At 31.8% G+C, this 22,865-nt stretch overlaps 1 protein-coding gene across 1 annotated transcript in view; it reads left to right on the forward strand.

Moving 5' to 3' along the window:
* The window catches only part of LOC143042756 (endoprotease aex-5-like), a 43,235-nt gene that overhangs the window by 10,776 nt on the left and 9,594 nt on the right, over window positions 1-22,865 (forward strand). Inside the window, exons 8-14 of the mRNA XM_076215214.1 lie at window positions 2,507-2,679; window positions 5,732-5,852; window positions 7,139-7,242; window positions 9,441-9,538; window positions 11,090-11,202; window positions 11,621-11,741; window positions 20,640-20,920. Of these exons, the coding sequence (XP_076071329.1) occupies window positions 2,507-2,679; window positions 5,732-5,852; window positions 7,139-7,242; window positions 9,441-9,538; window positions 11,090-11,202; window positions 11,621-11,741; window positions 20,640-20,920 (1,011 nt within the window). The remainder of the gene's footprint in view (window positions 1-2,506; window positions 2,680-5,731; window positions 5,853-7,138; window positions 7,243-9,440; window positions 9,539-11,089; window positions 11,203-11,620; window positions 11,742-20,639; window positions 20,921-22,865) is intronic.

The following is a 22,865-nucleotide window of genomic DNA, read 5'->3' on the forward strand; positions in this document are numbered from 1 at the left end:
AGGTTGAGCAATCTGCTCTATCATCCTCTTAGCTATATGTTAATTGATTAGTTATACTGAATGTCCTATTATTATTGTCTATACAATGTTACAGATATAAGAAAAATAAATAGTAGTAAGTTTGTTTTTTTAAATTCTCCATGTTCTAGGAAAAAAATTCTGAGCCAAAACTTAGAACTGGAGCATTGCAATTAATCATTTGATGTGAATTCAATCATTTTCCTTTAAGATATCGTTTTTTCTTTGGTATGTGCGAGAGGATGACATTAAAAAAAATTGTCTCCCGTTCAGCCTTGGATAGAGTAAATTGTCTCCCTTGTATAGGCCAATTAAAATCTTGCAGTTTAACGTGAAGTATAGGAATTCTTATAAAAACTTATTACGAAGTTTGCATAAATAAAACTGCTTTAAATATTTTCTGGTGATAATTATTCAACAATTAATGTTTGGTATATTATTGTTTATCCATGCTTTCTTTTTTCTTGAATTTCTTATTATTCTAAATGAAGACTCCTTAAGCTAGCACAATACACAGATTTTATACCTTCACTTCCCCAGTTTTAAAATACTGTAACTTTCTTTACAATGCATGAACATTTATATTAGTGGTATTTATAGATAGCTAACAGATTTCTCTGTCAAAGTAATACAATGTTAGTATTATACAACAGTTGTGTAATCTGTTATTATGTTAACTGTGTCTACAAAATTTTACAAGAAATGTCCACTTCCAATTGAAATGAGCTTCCTCATGGATATCCCGAGAGGGTTGATTTTATAATATATGCTGTTCCTAGAGCCATAATCTACAAAACTGTGTCTTAGATTTTGCATAGAATTTGTAGATCAAATTTTACACTTAATAAATCAATATCTACGTTTATGTTTACACTAATTACAGATTATTGGGAGAATGTAATACGACAGCCATAATTTGAGAAATGCTTTTGTAGACCCTGTTGGTTTGATAACGATTTCGTTTAAATTTCCAGTATAGTTATAGAGATGATAGAGCTAAATTCATTTAAGTGAACTGACCAAGATTTTGCCATTATTTCATAATAATTAATTACATAATGATTGCATAACTAAAATATTGCATTCATTTAAAAGATTACGCTTTTATCTATCTATAAATACCTCTTTTTATTAATGTATATGCAGTCTTGGGAAAAGAACAGCATTGTAAAGGTTGGAGATCGGAAGTAAAAAAAATCTTTGTATTGTGCTACCTTAATATTGTTCTATTGTGTTGAGGTATAAAGACACTTTCAGTATTTTCGACTATATTCTGGCGTTCAGTTACAATTGGCTGATGACGCTAAAGAGAGCCAGAGACATTCGGCAGGAATATGTGCAATCCGCGAAAAAGAAAGATCGAAATAGCACGCACATGCCGCATTCAGTGTTAAACCATACAACCTCAGTATTGATCTCTTTGCGAAACTTGTCCACCAAAGCAACCTGTTTAGCTCGTCCGTCGTTCGTCGTCTGTTAACTTTTACAAAAATCTTCTCTTCTGAAACTACTGGGCCAAATTTCACCAAACGTGTTATCATTGGGGTATCTAGTTAACAAAAATGTGTCCGATGATCCGGCTAACCAACTGGCCGTTATAGCTAAAAAAAAATATAGGAGTAAAATGTAAAATTGTAGGCTGAAACCAAGGCATTTAGAGCAAATATGGTTCATTAGATCAATATCTATCCGTCCTAAAAAGTTAAGACAAATCAGACTATTTGTTGTTGGGTTGCTGCCCCGGAATTGCTTATTTTTAACAAAATTTAGTTTTTGGTTCTTATCTTGAAAATTATTATAGAAAGTGATTAGCTTTAAACAGCAATTATGTTCAGTAAAAGTAAGATCTGCAAATAAGTAATCATGAACAAAACGGTAAATTGACAAATTAGGGAGTAATTATTCCTTTTTGTAAATGTTTAATATTTTTTTTTTAATTGTTGTAATTTTTCAAAATCTTCTATAAAACTACTTAGATCATTTTCCCCGAACTTAATCACAATCATCATGAGGGTTTCTAGTTTAAAAGATGTGTCCGATGAACCCAACAGCCAATCAACATGGCCGACATAGCTTAAAATATAACATAGTGGTGAAATGCACATTTTAGCTTGTATCTCTGAACCTTAAGTAAAAGTATCACGGTTGCATTATTTCAATTGAAAATAGAAAATATCATTTGAGCGACACAGTCTCCTTGAAGCCTCCAGTTTTAGAAATCCGCACATTGCATTTAGTGTTGATTGCACGGAATTCATACCTGTAACAGATCTCAGTTTCGTATTGTTCGTTCACGGATTAACCTTCATAATCAATGGATACTGGTAAAGAAATACAAAAAAAAAATAATGAAATTCGTTAAATTATTTGGGATTATATAAACGATAACTTTGAAAAAAATAATGTATTCAAAATTTGAATCTACAAATAATTTCTTTCTTAAATTAACAAAAGGTTCACATTATCGTTTGGTTTATCAATATTTCAGATTTACAATTTGTCAGTCCAGTTATAGATAATGCAGTACCAGCAACAGCGTTTACATGGAAAAATGAAAAGATTGACATATACTCATGCAGTTTTGCAAGATTTTCAGACAGCGTCACCACCTATCCATTAGAATCTGATGTCAGACAGGCATTGAGAAGTGGGACAAGTAATGTATGTTCAAAATTGATTCATATACTGTATATGTGTGATAAAGTGGTTTTAACGACTAATGCAAACTGTGCACATATAAAATATTTTTTTCTAGTATATGCTAGTTTTGTCTTTTTATTGGTGAACACCGCTTATTAAAAAAAGTCGTGAATCTTATTTACAGACACAAATATGAAAAGGACGCCTCATCTCATTTTAGAACTGGTGTATTTGTTTGTCATTATTTCAATGCATAAAATTTAAGATGTTCTATATATGACAGCAAAATCTGTCCAAAATTTAAATTCGCATGAATAGTACAACTTACCGTGGTCTGGTATTTACTTAACAAACGTTGGCACTTAAAGTTACCTACAATTGTATGTCTTGTGTGTACAAAGAAATGCTGTTTGTTTTCTGAAATCAAAATGGGTAAACCCTAAATTACAACACAACATGTAAATGAGACGGTTTAAAAAAAAGAGAAGGTAATTCAATAATCTATCATAATTATGAATACGTCTATGGTTTTTAATCACAATGGCGACAACACCAGGATTGTCGTTTAATGTGTAATTTGACCGTATATTTTCCTATGACGACATTTTGAATCGGTGTGGAATCTCATGGCGGGTGATGCATTCATGTTAAGAGACATTCACCATGCCGTCACAAATGGTTTCGCTACTTTTATATAATTCCATCACCTCGTTTACTTTGTTTCTACTTTGATTTGTCTTATTTATGAGAATTCAACATCGGTAAACTACATTTTATAATCAACTTCATTCAACCCCACAATTTATTGTGCCTGTAACAAGTCATATGATCGGTTCATGTATTGTTTGTTGTTTGTTGTTTATTTTTATTGATGTTTTTAGTTCATCGAGGCCCAAACAGCCCCATGTGAGCTTATGCCGTCACTTGGCATCCGTCGTCGTCTGTCGTCGTCAAGCGTCGTAAACTTTTTTAAAATATATTTTTACTCTGTTAACTACTGGGTCAAATACCTTTAAACAAATAAATGTTCCTAATGGTATCTTGTTTGTAAATTGTATACGAAGTGTTGATTCAACGAGAAACATGGCTGCCATTGCCATTTAAAGAACATTTAAAATATTCTCATGTGAAACCAGTGTACCTAAAACTTCTTCACTTTGAATGAATGTTCCTGGAATCTTGTTTATGAATTGTATTAAAATTTTTGATCCGTCAAGAAACCTTGCCGCCATGGCTAGTAATAGAATATAAGGGAAAAAGCCGTTTTTGACTTATATCTCAGAAGCTTTACCATTTAGAGCAAATCAGATGAGCGATTCCGGCTCTTCAGAACCTGTTGTTTCTTGCGGAAGAGATTGATGTTGATGGTAGATAAGGTCTGTTGTACCTGTACTTGCCGGATAATTTGTTTTAAGCCCTACCCCTTTTTAAAGACCGATAGTTTTTGTTTTTCTGTAAACTATGTTCATACATATACTATAAATACTAGTAACGGTCACTGATAAATTACAAGAGACTATCTAAATAATAAATGTTAGTGAACGCCGTGGAAACTATTGGAATTTCTAGTAAAAAGCAAATTCACTTTATTTATAGTATATGTATGATCATAGTATACAGAAAAACGCGAAAATAATTGATATGACCCCAAGTACTTCTGAAAATATAAACCGAATAATCCATTCGTTATATCACGTGTCACTTTTGATGGACACTGATCGATAGAGGGCGCTAAATCTTTCGAGTTAATAAAATGTATGTGCAATTTTAAAACTGTCTTTTATATGACTCACAAGTCAGTTCGATGACGGAAACAATATCCGGATGCCTGTTTTTGTTTTCCTCCCAAAATAACCCAAAATGAATAACCATAAGCAAAGATGATAAATGCTAAAATGCATAGGACACAGAGTCATAATAATTAATTGATTATGGAAGGAAAAGAAGCGACAGACACATTGAGGTCTTCGCATTTAATAGTATAGATATGCTATCCAGAGCAATAATTTACTTTTCTAATAATGATCTGACACCAATGCAACCACAACCCTTATCTTGATGACATCATTATTGTATTTAAGTATCCAAAAAGATAGGCAAAAATGAGTCATACTTCTATAGTAGCATATAAACATATCAAAGATACCATTCAACATGGTAATACATATCGTATAGATATATATAAAAAAGTGGAATAATTGAATATGAAACTGTCGAAAACTTATGAATACATGTTGTACATGCAAGTCAGATGTACCACAAATTCATCAATCAATTTTCAGTAAACACGGATGGTACCGAATACTATTGGTAAATATCAAACATATTGTTCAAGATAAGAAACCTCCATATTGGTGCGGTCATGTTCATGTAACTGAATAATATTTAACTATGAGCAGAAAATCTTTTGTTTTTTTAATGTTCTCTTAGAAATTTCGGAACAGACAAGCCTGTTTACTATTTCATTAATGAAACAAGAACAAAGTCTGTTTTTATGAAATTCGTCCTGTTGACATGCTTTCATTACACTAGATTCAATGCCCATTCACGATCACTGTTCTGCCAAATCCAATCAACAATGGCCACATTTCTTCTTTATAATGACAAAACGTATGCCAAAATCATAGATTCGAAAATGTAGTAACCTAGAATGGATTGATTAATACAATAACTGACAATTGACCCCTTTTATCCAAAGTACTAAGCCAAAATCAAACAATTCGGTAGTCTAGATATTTAGATATAATTTGCATAACATTTTTACCTTTTCCTACAAAAGTTCAAAAGTGCTTCATTAAATTGAACAAAGCCTTAAATATACAGACACTAGAACATTTGAACATTTCGTTGAAAACATGATCTTTAGAATCACGCCTAACTAATTTATTGTAATAACAAATAAATTTTGCAATACAATAAATTAAAAACATGACAATTCGATTAATAAAAGTAAACTATTATCTGACTAAATATTTCATCAGCCACTAATTTGTAAGAATTTAAATAAAAGTTCATAAAATCAAGCAGGCTATTAAAATTTTGAAAGATAACATCTAAATATATACGTTTGTAGGGACGCCGACAAAGAGGATCAATTTACGTTGTATCTAGTGGAAATGGTGGATCTTCTTTTGTTCCTGACAGCTGTGCATACCAGGGATTCATGAACAATGTGTATGTTATCCTCGTTGCAGGTATTGTTCAATCATTAATATTGCTCTATTATTACCTTTTTTCATATAATCATATTAATCTTTTATAAATCGCCGACCATTAGATTCAAAAATTGAAACTTAAAAATAATGTTAACAAATGCCGTATGCATGTTTTTTTTTCAAAAAGTTCTATCTGGGTCATTGATTATTTTGTTATTTTAATAATTTTTTTTTATTACATTCCATTCATTCTCATCTGCAGTTTCGGTGTTAACGTATGCAAACATTTTCTGCATAAAAAGACCTGTATTCAGTGTTTTAAAAACCTATTGAATTATCAAAAATATATTGAAATGCATTCTTTTAGCCATTTTTTATTTTTTTAATGTATTTTGTATGTTGATTTTATGAAAGAAGCATGTTTAGCTGTACATATTGGTAAAATATATTATGAGATCTAATATTTATGACATTTTGAAATTTCGTTAACAATTGCAGTAGTTGCAATCAATTTATAAACTAACAAGATATCGAACTCTCGTCGAACACATATCTCATTCCGACATTAGAAAACATGTCGTAACTACATGAATATTTTCAAAGTACACTCGATACATAAAAAGCAAAAGTAAACATCTTGAACAGTACATTTTACCTTGTCCCATTGTTAATCTTATCTCTTCTGCTTAATCTTATACAGTTAGGTCATTCATTCATAAAGTTCAAATGTAGTATTACCTGTAATAGATTATACAGTATGCTGTTTTCTCCCGTTTTCCGTATATTCTCAAATACTTCTACTGCTAATACTAAAGCTAAACATAATTGTTAAAGAAAGGTTAAAACCATAAACCAATTACATTTGTGTTTGTCCAGTATTTTTTTTTTAATATAAGGATCATTTCACAAAAATAATAAATGATATTTAAAAAATCACATGAAAACAGGCTAGGAATCTAGGGAAACAGTTATGGACATGAAACAACTAAGTCATGTATCATGACGATCAGAAAAAACTTCAGGCATCCTATTATCATTGGTACCATTTCAAATGAAAGTAAATATATATGGCATATGTTATGGAAAATTCTTGGATAATACTCTTCGGACGAATCCAGCATCGCTGCTTTTTTTGTTAGATTATCTATTTTAACTCCATTTACAAGATTGTAGCATAGACAGACTCACGGCATGGATATTGTCCCGCGGAGATAGACTAATGATACTTGCGATCAGTTCAATTACCTGATGAAAGTTGTCTTGAATTCTTTCAAACACAGATTGCTATTTTTTAATTCAAATCACGTCTTGAAATGTATTTTTAGGTATAGACCATCAATTAAATGCACTACAAACAGGTGAAAAATGTAGCGCAATGATGGTTACAGCACCAACCAGGACCCTTGGTTTCAACGTTCGTCCTGAAATGGTGAATATCTATGCATCTTCTGGTTATCATGGTTAAATCGTATATCATGACAGGAGTACAACCACACTGTTAAATTACTGATATACGAATATACCCTACACCTATTTTCTTTATGCCTACATCCTGTCATTAAACAAGAGGTAGAGACTGAATCGCTCACCTGTTATTGTTTTGCTCAATCTTTCATCAATGATTATTTTTGCTTTTTACTATATAATAATAAGTGGCTAAAAATGCTTTTTAATGTTCATAGTATCTGTCATATTTTCTTCAAAAGCAAATAAATGCATTTTACCAATATGTTCCATTTTAGCCATAGTGTTTATGTTTCTTTCCAATGAAATAAGATAAAAGATTTATACTAGATTCATTTGAGAATATTTTTAAAGTTAAAAAACCACAAACAACGTATGTAAAATTGTCCATAAAGGTCAATAACTCCATAAGGGGTAATTTAACAATTTTGGGCATACTGTATTGTAGATCTTACTGTGTTGAACATTTTTGCTGTTTAGAGTTTGTCTTTTTCCCCAATAATATTCAAGATAATAACCAAAAACTGCAAAATTTCCTTAAAATAACAAATTTAGTGGCAGCAAATGAATAATTGGTTGTTTGGTTTGTCTGAAAATTTCAGGGCTGATAGATCTTGACCTTTTAAACATTGTGTTAGATTTGCTCTAAATGCTTTAGTTTCTGAGATAAAAGCCACAAACTGCATTTGACCCCTTTGTTCTATTTTTAGCCATGACGCCCATGTTTGTTTATGAACCAAATATTCGGTTAGAATTCATCAACTAGATTCCTAAAAGAACGTTCCTTTAAAGTTAAGAAGCATTAAGCACTATAGTTTCAGAGGAAGATTTTAAAATGTTAGCAAACTTGATGAAAACATGTGTCAAGTTGTTTTTAAAAGACAATATTAACCTCTTAAGAGGTCGATTGACTTTTTTGGTCATTTTTTTCTTTTTTTTTTAGATCTTACTTTGTTGAACATTATTGCTGTTTACCGTTTATATCTATCTATAATAATATTGAAGATGATAACAAAAAACTGAAAAATTTCCTAAAAACTACCAATATCGTGGCAGCTACCAATATCGTGACAGCAACCTAACAATTTGATTCGATTGGAAATTTCAGTGTTGATAGATCTTGACCAATTAAACAACTGTATTCCATGTCAGACTTGCTATTTGCTTTAGTTTTTGAGATATAAGCCAAAAAATACATTTGACCCCTATGTTCTATGTTTAGCCATGACGGCCATGCTTGTCGATGGATCAAAACTTCGGATACAGTTTAGACTAGAGAACCTAAGGGACATTTAGTTAAAATTGGAAGGTATTTGACCAAGGAGTTTTAGAGAAGAAGATTTTTGAAATAGCTTACACAATTTCAAGTTTCTCAACAGTAATATACCATATCTCTCATGACGTTTATATGAACATATCTCAATACATCGTTTATAAAATCATGTATTTCACCGGAAAAGCTCTTCAATTTTGCAAGCCATAATGACGTCATTTACAAGATAGAAGCTCGCCCGTATCCCTGCTATGTTAAAATATCCAAGCACTTTCATAATCGTCATTATGTAAGGTAGTATATAAATAACTTATGTTTAAGTACGTAATCTGTGATTCCTGTATGACTGAGGGAGGGTGACCATCTTGTTAGATTATAATTTCCCAAATATTATGTGCAGTATGAAATCAAACTTTTTCACCTGTTTGCTCAACATGTGTTGGAATTGACGATGCATTCATTTCCGTCACGTGGTGAAGGACGTCACATGACAGAATCATCTAAAATCCGTATCCCGGAACTGTCGTATTGAAACGTTACTCCCGTTTATATTTACTTTGTATACATGTGCTTACACATACACTACATATAAGCTCTTCAAAGACAGTTATAAGAAAGAAAAGGGAATGAAATACAAATGTATATAATACCTAATATCTGACATTGGTTTATCAAAGCGATATGTGTGCATCACAATTCACAAGCGACAAATTTCACAGTCTTGGGTATTAAAATATTAGAACAGTCGAAGAAACCTTCAATAATCATTAATAGTCTCATCTTTTTTAATATAAATAACAATTATCATTTAATAAATACAACTGATAACTTTCATATCCTTGTAAAATGTTAAAAAAATGTGTCAATGCACAATTTCTCAATACTTGCAGATAACAACAGCGGGAATGAACGTAACTGGAAATTTTGGAATGAACTCCGCAGCAACTGCCGTCGTATCTGGCTCAATAGCAGTAACACTAAGTGCTAAGTAAATACATAACGCAAATATTTAAATATAGCCTTGCTTATACCTTGTCAAATCTTACAATCATTTAGGTTCGGGCTGTTCTTTCAAAGGGGATGGTTTAATATCTTTCCGAAATTATTGAAAAGAAATATAAACTGTGAGACTGAGAGTTTTTCAAAATGTTACATTTCAAAGGACGACCCCTGATCAGCAACAGCGTGTACTGAAACTATTAGGTGATACAATACATTTCATAAACATTTAATACAATTGTACATGCTCTATATATCTATGAAGATGAATACATGATTAACATTGCAATTGATATCTATTTCGAGACACATTATTCACAATAATGGATTTCAGTACTGTAAATATTTGAAAGATACTGTTCTCTATTCATTTTGAAAGTATATGAGGACAATATCAACTAATGCAATGTGTTTCTAGCTTTGTTTGAAAATTATTACTTTTATGATAGATGTCCAGTTTAGATTTATTAGTTTGTTAGAATGCTTTTTTTTGTACTGATTGCACTTGCTTTGTACTAATAACATTTCACTTGCTATAAGCTTAACTATAATGTCAGTTAACCAGATTGTAGTGGTAAATGCAAAATCCAATTTTGTATAATATGCAAGTAATTGCTTGTGCGAAAGGAAAAAATGTGTATGGACAAGCAATATATATATAATCGAAACAACTATGCTTAATTCAGTAAACAAAAAACCTGCAACATGCGTGCACTAGTTTTTAGCAAATTACTATTGCTCCTAAATATCAATATTGAGTACGATTCACTGAAATATACTTCGATTCTTTCATTCTTTTATATAAATAAGGCAGTTAGTTTTCTCGTTTGAATTGTTTTACATTGTCTTATCGGGGCCTTGTATAGCTAAATATGCAGTATGGGCTTTGGTCATTGTTGAAGGCCGTACGGTGACCTATAGTTGTTAAGGTCTGTGTCATTTTGGTCTCTTGTTGACAGTTGTCTCATTGGCAATCATACCACATCTTCTTTTTTACATATTCAATAATGTTTGTAATTATTCTTATGAATTGCACTATATGATTGTAACATTGTTCTCGATAAGCAGCAAAATAAAATGTATAGCACATATATATGATCATTTAAAGTGCCACTGAAGATTAAGTCAATTTTTAAGCTATGTAGATTTAAAACAAATGACGAGCAATGTATATTTTCTTTTTACGGGTGCGAGGCTTCGTTTTTTTTTTTAACCAAAATTTTACCTTAATTTAGTATAGACAACAAGTATTCCAACAAATATGTAGACAGCTTTTTAAAAAAAATCACATTTGAATTAGTTTAATCTTTACTTGTACAACACACCAATCCAGGAATGATATCCGCTTTCCGTTAGGGTTGGAGGATGAAGGGACATAACATGACCATGATGAACAAATACCTGTATTTAACCTTACATTAACATATATATATATATATTTATATTTATATAACTTAATGTAATGAACTTATAACCATACTCAGACTGGTAATATGAATACAAATACAAAATAAGACTAACATATTGTTTTATTTTTTAGTCAAACTCTTTCATACAGAGATGTCATGCATATAATTTCACAGACAGCCAATTCTTCACTTCCTTTCAAAAATATTGCTGAACCCTTTCGATGTAATGAAGCAGGGTTCAAAGGTATGCTTAAAATATACGCCCTTTATTATCTCATTATTCTTAAACTTATCAAAACAAATTGCTGTGAACTAAGAAATCTAGAATACAACAAGAATTAATTGATTAACATCAGAGTTGAAGAACAACAGAGGGCGTTAGTTAAATATATGAATGAAAAACACGATACAGCTTGCTTGATAGAATGCAGAACGAGTATTTTAAAATTACTTAATAGTAATGTGTCCCTATGTGTCGTATTTGACACGTATTTTCAAATTTGTTTATTATGTTGTTTTATCAATTCATTAGTTTGTATAAAACACCTTTATAAACATTTTACTAGTAGAATGTTTTTAAGGACATGAAAGAGTCACAGGGCGATATTAAATAGATTTACGAGGATCGATTCGTTCATACTGTTCTTTTCTCCATACAACAGTCTCGTCACAGTATGGATTCGGCCTCATAGATGTTAACGCCATGGTAGAAAGAGCAATTCAATGGAAAAGTGTGGGAAAGAAAATAATATGTCAGTTGGATTTACCTGTTAACCATGCTTCGTAAGTAATAATCTGTTTTCCTATGCATCAAGTTTTTTTCTTCATTACAAAAAAGCACCCTATAAAATCTAATTCAATCATTTGAATTTATCTTCCTTAATCATGTTAATTGCTTGCTTTCACCATAACTTCATCAACCGTCTTACCACTTGAAATCAGCGGGTATAAAAAAAACACCTGAGGAGCTACCTGAAGGAAATAATATAACAGTATCGAGTGGTAACTATGGCTTCAAATTAAGTCCAAAAATTATTAATATTTTTTTTTTTTAGGTTTGACAAAATACCCTCTTATCTTTATAATAACCTTTTCTTGCATCACGTATAAGTTCAAAAGAAAGTTCAATGCCCAATAATGAGTTGCTTTAGATTTAATACCAATTGTGAAAAGGTGCAATATTATGTAAATAACACATATCTCAGAGAGCAGATTGATACCCCGAGAAAAAATATTGTCAACCGCAGGGAAGCCAAGATTGAAAATTCTTTTTCGAGGTTTATTAATCTGCTCTATCACCCTCACATCTATGTGTCTTTAAATTTTTTATACTGAATTTCGTACCATTATTATCTTTTACAGATGAATTGTATTTAAAAGTGTTTTCTTTCACGTCGCGTACATGACAATGTTACGGGTATTTGAAACATCAACAGTAATGAGGCAAAATGTTTTATTTTTTTTATTTTCACTGTCAAATAACAGAATCTGAGTCAAAAACGTTGAACTTAATATAAAAAAGATGTGGTATGATTGCCAATGAGACAACATTAATTAAGCATTGTCTTTAATTACTTGATGTAAATTCAATTCTTTGTCCTTTGATTTGTCTGGACGAGAGGGTGACATTAAAAATAATTGTCCCCCGCTAACTCATGTGATAGAGTAAACATCCCTTATTAGTCAATCAAAGTATGGCATTTTTACGTGAAGTATAATAAAATGAATAATCAGGAATCAAACGCACATTTTTACAGATACACTGTAAACACAAACTTAAATTTGGTACAAATATTTTCAAATGACTCTGCATGATGATACATATAATTTTACTTAAATAAATTCGATGGTGACCGAAATTTCAGAATCTTATATTATTTGGAGTATTTGCAAACAACCTAACCGTCTTTTCATTCATTTTGAAAACTTCTATACTATTTCTGTTTTAATCTATAATTGTTATTGTGACACATCAATATTGACTTAGTCCATACTTTGTGCATTCTGCAGCATGCAAATATGCATTTGAGTACATGTCATCGTTGAAATTCTTTCCTGCATCGTATTAGCATTGAATGGACTGTATAGCAGTTTTCAAAGCTTTTACTTTATGATATTGTACATATTATAATGATATTTGTTTTCTTCATTTTGAAAAAAAACAAATATCGTGTACATTTTGTACCTGTGCTTGTAATAAAATTGAGAATGGAAATGGGGAATGTGTCAAAGAGACAACAACCCGCCCAAATAAAAAACAACAGCAGAGGGTCACCAACAGGTCTTCAATGTAGCGAGAAATTCCCACACCCGGAGGCGTCCTTCAGCTGGCCCCATAACAAATATATACTAGTCCAGTGATAATGAACGCCATACTAATTTCCAAATTGTACACAAGAAACTAAAATTAAAATAATACAAGACTAACAAAGGCCAGAGGCTCCTGACTTGGGACAGGCGCAAAAATGCGGCGGGGTTAAACATGTTTGTGAGATCTCAACCCTCCCCCTATACCTCTAACCAATGTAGTAAAGTAAACGCATAACAATACGCACATTAAAATTCAGTTCAAGAGAAATCCGAGTCTGATGTCAGAAGATGTAACCAAAGAAAATAAACAAAATGACAATAATACATAAATAACAACAGACTACTAGCAGTTAACTGACATGCCAGCTCCAGACTTCAACTAAACTGACTGAAAGATTATGATTTCATCATATGAACATCAGGCACAATCCTTCCCGTTAGGGGTTTAGTATCATACCATCATAACATATATGAGAAGAACATAACCCGTGTCATGCCAACAACTGTTTTCAGAATAAATGTGTTTAGTTCCGATGCAAAGACCTTATCAATGACTCAATATTAACGCCAAAATATGCAATCTTTAATGACTTGACAACAGTATCGTAATTATATCCCTTCTTAATAAGTCTATTCAAAGGTTTTGTAAGTTTCTGAGTTGAATACTGACACCTTTGTGCTTTATAAAGAATATTATCATAAAAAATTGGAATTGTAACACTATTTAAGGTGCCTAATATTTTGTATTACATTTGCTTTGATTGTTCTTTTTTCTAATTAGTTTATTTGGTCACGTGTTTTCCAAAATATATTTTGCATTTTTTCACTATTTTGACATATTAACTTTAAGTTAGAAATGATACTGACAGCATGTTACTAAAAGTAATAACATAGCATCTATATCATTTCGTAATATAGTAGCATCGAGTCAATATCGTTTTACGCTTTGATGTACATATGTTATATAAAAATTAATAACTTTCACTCAGTCATACATTATATATTTCACTGTAAGATTATATTGAACATTAGACTTCGTACTCGGTTAATATATAATCCAGGTTAGAAACTGTAACCAAGGGAAACCCATCAACTATAAAAGGAAAATAGCAAAACAATGAAGTACAACTCTATTGCCAAAAGAACTTTATGTTCTGCTAAAAAATGCTTATCCTAAATAGTAAATAAATATTGGAGTCTTTAAAAAGTGCCGACGAGGACATAGGTAACTGTTTATAACTTTAACCGTGCTTTCAACTAGCTGTCAGTAACTGCAAGTACTCTCAGATCTTTACTTAGGGTCTTTTTGTTGTTGGGATGTACAAGTACCAGGCCACGTCCACTTGTATTTGTAATATTTGAATTTGTATCCATCTGATGAGTAAAGCCCTTTCAACTGATTTGTATAGTTCGTTCTAATGTTGTACTATGATACCACTGTCACAGGTAATAGGGAGGGTTTGGATCCCGCCAACATATTCAACCCCGCCACATTCTGGATGTATGTAGCTGTCCCAAGTCAGGAGCCTGTAATTCAGTGGTTTTCGTGTGTATACTGTGTTACATATTTGTTTTATCGTTTATGTATTGTACATACATAAGGCCGTTAGTATTCTCGTTTCAATTGTTTTACATTGTTATTTCGGGACCGTCTATAGCTGACTAAGCAGTATAATGATATATAGTTGTTAATGTCTGTGTCATTTGGTCTCTTGTAGAGAGTTGTCTCATAAGCAATCATACCACATCTTCTTTTTTTTATAATTAATACAGAAGGTAATGTTTGGTGCAGATTTCAAAACCTGTAAATGTACAACAAAGATAGATTTAACACTCATATTGGAATTTTGAGTCCTCACTGTTCTTTAACTGTGTCCTAGTTTTGGCTTCGTAAGTATTTCGATCTGATCGTCACTGATGAGTCTTATGTAGACGAAACGCGCGTCTGGCGTAGTAAATTATCAGCCTGTGACCTTTAAAAACCAATCATATCTTTTAATAACGTAGACAATCGTTTCCTTTTCCTTTGACCTACCGAATAAGACTTATTAACGGGTCTGGCCATCGTTTCACAAAGAATCGTACCACCATCTTAGATCGTACGTCGGTCGTACGTCAAATCGTAAGTTTTTGACCGTTTCACAAACAATCGTAAGTACAATTTTATCGTAAGTTTGATTGTAAACTTACGATTGTTAACAAGCTGTCGTTAGTCAAATCGTAGTGATTTAACCTGTCGACAATTTGTTAAAATCAACAACATAACATTATGTTTAAGAAAAAAAAGTGTCATTGGATCATTAGAATACATGTATTTATGTAATATTGTCCAAATCATAAGTAGCTGAAACTTTAAATTCCTGAAATAATCGTATTTCTCAGTACATTTGACTTGATTTTCCCTTAATTTAACGCAGCATCTTGCTTCTAATAGTCCAAATATTTGACCATAAAAACATAGAAATGAGTGAGCTAGCACAGCCCGGATAAGGAGGGGAGTCGGTACGTCATATCACGGTGCTTGTACATAACTGTGTACTAAATACTCAGCAAAAAAAGAAAATTATATAAGCTTATTTACTAGTTCTTCAGCATTTATCGCTCATGTTTTACACGGACTTTATGAAGATAACAATAAATACATACATGTAACTGTCAAGCTTTTAAATTACAATCCTTATAAAGACCCCCTCCCCCTTTTCTCATCTATAAATGCATGTCCTGCGGTAATACACTACAGCGGAGGACGATGCTCTTTGTTGATAGACATTTTCGTATATATATTACGATTATTTTAAAACAAATAACAGTTCAAAAATTGAGAAACAATCATTTATAAATACATGAATGTATTGGTATGAACCCATAGTTTCAATATAATTTACTTATTTACTCTACCAGGTTCGCATTTTTTTAGGTATAAAATGTATGCTTAAACCCCGTACTCAATACCTGCTTGGATCTTTCTAATAATTGCAGGTTTGAAAACTATGATTATTCACTTTGCCATTATGGGATTGTTTATGTCTATAAATATACATTTTCAAATTTAGAATATTGTAGGCATAAAAATCCTAAATTTTCCAATCCTAAATATGTTTATTCATTTTCTATTTTTTTTTTTAAGAAGACGAGATTCTTATTTTTAAGCCTTTAAGTGGATGGGAGTAAACATTGGAATTTCTTTATTTTTTTAAGTTCCCACCTTGATGAAAGAAAATAAATTCAACTCTCATTCAAAATACAAAATTATTATTATGTCTCATTGACGATTACCTTCACTCCATTTCAGCTTCAGATGCATGTAATCTCCTCGAAGTCAAGATCTTGTTGAAAGTTAGAATTTGGGATCTTAATTAAGAAATGAGCCCATATCCAAAAATCAACGCCACTTTGCTTATTTGAATAATATATTAAAGAAGTGGGATATACGGGTCACGGAAACTATATTAAAATGATCAGGAATTTTGAAAAAATGTCTGTTTTAATCTTGATAGACAGGTTGCCGGGGCAGAAAATAAATATACACAACAATATACACCATTTAAACGAAACATAATGACTATTGTTTCAAAAATCAAGGTTTCTGAGCTATTTTAAAAATCGAAGCGAGAGGCTTTTACCATTGGATTGTAAAATACAGGCTTAAACGGCTGAAACGTCAAATTTGCAAACTTTGTGTTGAAAATTGGCTAACAAGTCCATTAGAAAAACAGGTTGCTGGGGTGACATTTGAAACTTAAATGTCCAAAGAATAAGCTAGTCCAAACCTTGTATGTGTAGTTGTTGAACTCTAGGTTCCCACGTAAAGTTAAAATGCGCCTATTTATATTATAAACTCACGAAAACTCGAAAAATTCACTTAATTCGCGTTCATTGTTTTGATTTTGACAGCCTGACAACTTTACGAAAATGTCAGAGTGATATAAAAGAGTAAATAATGACCCTGTGACGGGCAACTTAAAATATCCGTGTTTTAAAAAAATTAATGATATCAAGCCTGTCCAGTTCAAACTTTTAGCACGTGGTACAATTCTCATTTACATATTATGAATATTAATTAGCAAAAGCACTACTAATTTCTGGCTATGCCGAGCGAAAACATTTTCTATGTGTCAAAATATTACAATTTTTTTATTGTACTAGAACACACCCGTGATATCGCGGGTCCGTTACTGAATTAAAGTATATAAATATAACTATGCGTAAGCCTTATTTGAGTATTGGTATTGTCATCTGATAAAGTCATGCCGATTATAAGATACAGTTTTCTCTGCTTTCAAATTCGTTCTGTGTGAACCCGTCGACATGGAACTTATTGGTAAAATTAATTAATTGAAAAACACAAGGTCCTAGAATGGAGTATTTTTTAATCAACAGCATTGTCCTATATTAGTTATAAATAAAGTTGAATTCTTTGATTCGCTGTTTTACGTCATGCCCGCTAACAAATTGAAAACTGTACCTTTACGCCTTATTTCAAGTCCAGATTTTTAGTATTCGTATTGTTATCTTAGAAAGTCTTACTGATTAAAATACTACAATAGGGATCAATTTGACAATGATTAAATTTAGAAGTGTGATATTTGTTTCCTTTCTGTTAAATTCAATTGTTTTCGTGTTTCTGGCCTCAGACCACAATAAGTCTTCTCCTTTGCTACAATGCATCTTTTGCTTAAAGTTAAATTTAACTTAAAAATTTGCACCGCTGAAATAAATGTAACTGCTTATACATAGACCATTATTAGTGTAATAAAATATGCTTCTATGACAATCCATCAGTGCTTTTTCTTTTAAGCGCCTTATTAACATGGCAATGCTAGGATATCAATTTTGTATAAATGAGTAAGACCGACCAAGGCTAATCTGAGGTGTGGTCGGAGGGGTCAGGATCCCGAAATCCCGAGCTTAAAAACATGAATTCCCAAGATTCAGAATTTAAAGAAATTCATATCCCGAAATACCGAAATCGAAAAATATATTCCCGCATCCCGTAAGGATCAATCTTCAAATCCCGAGCTTAAAAACACCTGATCCCGACGTCCCGAAAAAGGTCTTGCCTCAAATCACTACTTTCACTGTCAACAATAAATTTGTATACCCCATTTATGGGCATTATGTTTTCTAGTCTGTGCATCCGTGCACTCGTTCGTTCGTTCGTCCGTCCGTCTGTCCCTCTTCAGATTAAAGTTTTTGGTCGAGGTAGTTTTTAATGAAGTTGAAGTCCAATCAACTCGAAACTTAGTAAATATAGTGCCGATGTGGCATCCGTGTACTAATTTGAACACATTCTTGTATCCTCTCTTATAAGGAGGTATAATAGTTGTGGTTCTTGCGATCTAAACACCATGATATGGAGAATGCTCTGATTGGCTCATTTATTTTTTATTTTTGTTATCTATCATACGATTGGTTGTTCTTATGCATGTTTAAAACCGGAAGTTTTATCTATGACTAAAAGTCAGTCTGATGACGGAATCAATATCCGGACTCATTTTTTGTCGTTTTATTCCAAAAATAACTCAATCTGATTAATCTTAAGAATGGATGACAAATACGACTATGCAAGTTACCTATAGAACACAGAGGCATGATGATTAATTCATCGTGAAATTAAGAGAAGCGACACACAAAATGAGGTCTTCTCGTTTAATAGTATAGATAGATAGGCAGCGCACGGTAGGTTGTCTCTTGAGTATGCATCTTTGTGAAACACTCGTAGGTAAAATCTTACGCTTAACGTTAGTTTAATCGTAAACGTAAATCGTACGATTCTTTGTAAAACGATAGCCTGTACTTACATAACCGACACTTCACATGTGGAGCAGGATCACCTTAATTAACTCCTTGTTTTTGGTAGTTTCGACAATTGCTCAGTCTTTAGTTTTCAATGCTGTGTTTTGTATACTAATTATAAACAAGAAAGTCAGGTGTAAAAGGCCCCGAAATGACACTTTAAAATAATTCAAACGAAAAAACTAACGACTTATTTATGTACAAAAAATGAACAAAAAACAAATATGCAACACATAAACAAACGACAACCACTGAGTTGCAGGCTTCTGACTTGGTAAAACATGTTAGCGGGAATCCGACCCACTTCCTGACCTGGGACAGTGGTATAACAGCACAACATAAAAATCAGTTGAAAAAAGCTTAACTCATCAGATGGACAAAAATACAAGTGGACCTGGACAGGCACTTGTACATCCCAACATTTAAAAGATACTAGGAACATATATGAAAGTACTCGCAGTTAACTGACAGCTAGTTCAAAGCCAATAACAACTAATAAAAAAATCAAGCATCTAAGACTAAATTATCAATCCGTACAAACCAACATCCGATGGATTTAGTGTAAATTAAAACAGTCAGATTTGTTTGTTTGTCTTTTTCATTTTAGTCATGGTGTTGTCATTTTATTTACGTATACATGTAGCTTTGACTGTCTCCTTCATATGCATCTTTGATGATGTTGCTTTTTTCGAGATATAAGCCATTGAAAATTGGCGGGAAATAATTCTTTCAGATTTTTCATACATTTAACATTGTTTCAAAAACAAAACTATGAAAAAAAAAGGATTCTCTAAGATTTTGAAATATGGCTTTTTAAACTTTTTGTAATAAAATTATGAAAAGGAAGGCAGGGGTTAGTGGGCAAAACTTTTAATGGCAAAACATGGATAAAACCAGAGAATTCCAAAAAATTGGCAAAAATTCAAAAAATAGAGGAGCAAACATCCTTAAACTTAAATGCAAGCCAACACAAAGCTGATATTATTCTTTTTCCTTTCCTTTGTGAATATAAACACTTAGTACTTAGTATTAGACAGTACCAATGTCCACCATTTTGTTTCATTAACAGAGTAAATACTGCTATTCGCATATAATGCCAACAAAAATTCCTATAAGTATAAACCAATTAAATTCACATGCTATAAACAAAAAATATTTCAATGTACCCGATTTCCAATACCAGTGTATACTTTGCAAAAGACATCTGCCATTCATATCTTTACAGTATGAGGCAAAAAACACGTATATACATATCTTAGTTAAGGCACTGAATGTATAATTTAATGTAAAATATCACTTTATCGTAATTGAAGAGATTGGATAACTGTAAATTTAATTCTAGTTTGTTCAATCTCTATCTGTAACATGTTCACTCAGATTACAGAAGAAATATGCTTTTGGTTTATTTATTTTAAACACATTCTAGAAATATGCATATGAACTTGTTAAAACTTACTGTTTGAAGTTAACACGGCATTAAACATTTGTACATACGCTAGCCGAAAAAAAATGTTTGCTGAATATTAATGCATACCACTAAAAAGGAATATCGTAAATCAATATTTTTTTTCACAGGTTACCGCGTTTTCTTCAAATTGTATTTCAAGTCAAAGGAGACTGTGATATAACATATTTGGAGCATGTTGAAGTAACATTGATTATTGATGCTCCTGGCATTGGTCATTCTACAATTAACATGTTATCACCGCCAACAAACTTCAAATCTAAAATTATTCCAGGAAGAATACTTGATGATTCTGACTTGCTAAACATAACCGTTGTTAGTGTTCAGTTCTGGGGGCAAAACCCACATGGTAACTGGAAATTTGAAACTAACAGGAAAGCATATGTACCCGGTAAGATATAAATTTAACTGTTTGTCTAGTTAAGAAATTCAATTATAAGGGAGAAGACGGTAATTGAAGTCAAAATGTACATGTATAATGGACAAAGCAAGATTCTGGGTTCTGTCATAATCGACCAATGAAATAAGGGTCTCTGTGCACCGGAAAATAGACGCAAATCAATCATTAAAATTAAAAAGATACTATAAATAAAAAATGCAAATTAAAACTTGTTTAGAATTATGTTATGTTGAATTGCAACCTGGCAACGGATATCCTAAATCAATATGAGAAACTACGTTTGAGGTGGAAATGAAGATTACATGAATTTATTTTGTAAATTAAATAATAATATAGTGACAAATCAAGTTCATCGGTACTGGTGCAGCCTAGAGTTCGATCTAGTGATAATTTCTGCTAGAAGACTATCATAACAATAATTATCGGTGAACAATGACGTCGCACTGTGTACTAATTGTATGTATAAACTGACGAAGAGTTTAAATGAGAGACAATCAGAAATCTGTAAATTAAAACATAAAACAGCAGTATCGAAAATAAACAATCTGACCTTATAAATATTCCGTTAATATTTACCAGATCGTGCATTTTTAATATTGTTAGGAGTGCTATTGTTGCTAAGATAAATATGCCTTGTAACCGAATTAATACATGCACTTTATATTGCCATGTGCGTGAACTATCACAAGTCATGCCGTCTTTAGATAAACCGATTTAGAAATCATGACCGTAAATTGTTGTGTAGCAAATATACATTAAAAGTTACCGTTTATGTAGCACATATATGAGAAATTCATATTGTGAGATGACATGATGTAAACTGTTTTTGCTGTCTTAGAATAGTCGTCTTATCTTTAAGATTATCAATTATGGCTTTTTATCTAGTGAAACATTTGATTAAGTGTGAATTTGTATGGCGGGTAATGATTGTATCTATAGGCGTTGACGATTACACTTTTAAATTTGATTTTATGCCATGAAAATATGATTTGTTTTAAGAATGTATTGCCTTAATATCTGATTGTGTTTTTAGACCAAAAAAGGTACAGCTTGTGACTTATCAGAAGCAAATATAAACGCCCACTTTTTATCAGTACTTTATGTTTAAGTCTTTCAATCTTTTTAGTAGAAGTCTATCGATACGAGTATGTCTAAAATAATTTTAAATCATAAATCTGTCCTTCTTTCTTTTGGTATCAACATCAAAGAAAATGAAGAAAATTTACCTTCATTATACTGGATACCTAAATTACACAAAACTCCATATAAAGAACGATACATAGCTGGGTCTTCAAAATGTTCGACTAAACATCTTTCTAAAGTACTGACAACTATTCTCTCTACAGTTAAAGATGGGCTTCAAAACTATTGTGATGAGATATATTCTACCAGTGCTGTTAACCAGAAGTGGATTCTCAAAATTTCGAAAGATCTACAGCTTAATCTTCTATCACAATCTTTGCAATTTTGAAGCAACATAAAGACTGGTGATTTTTCTACGCTATACACTACTATTCCCCATGCTCAGTTGAAAGATCGACTTCACCATCTTAGTCTTTTCTATAAAAATGGGAATCGTAGATACACATTTCTTGATTTGGGTTACAACATATTATATATTGTGAATAATAACACTGAATCTTCAAGAAAATATATTGAAGATGATATTACCAAAATGCTGGAATTTTTTATTGTGACTATTTTGCTGAGTGTGAATTCGCATTACTATAAGACTTGTTACGGTACTCATCTATCCCAAATTCATGTATTTAGTTTGATGTTATATTTGAAATTCTCATCAGATTTTGTCAAATGTGTTGACGTCTTTTCTATTATATTCATGCGTTATGGTAAAGGAAATTAATCACCGCTTCATTTTTTAGATTTGATTTTGTTCAACGTAATCTGTACGATGTTTCACGTTTGAAGTTAGATT

This window comes from Mytilus galloprovincialis, chromosome 8 (genome assembly GCF_965363235.1).
Source record: "Mytilus galloprovincialis chromosome 8, xbMytGall1.hap1.1, whole genome shotgun sequence".
Lineage (NCBI taxonomy): Eukaryota > Metazoa > Mollusca > Bivalvia > Mytilida > Mytilidae > Mytilus > Mytilus galloprovincialis.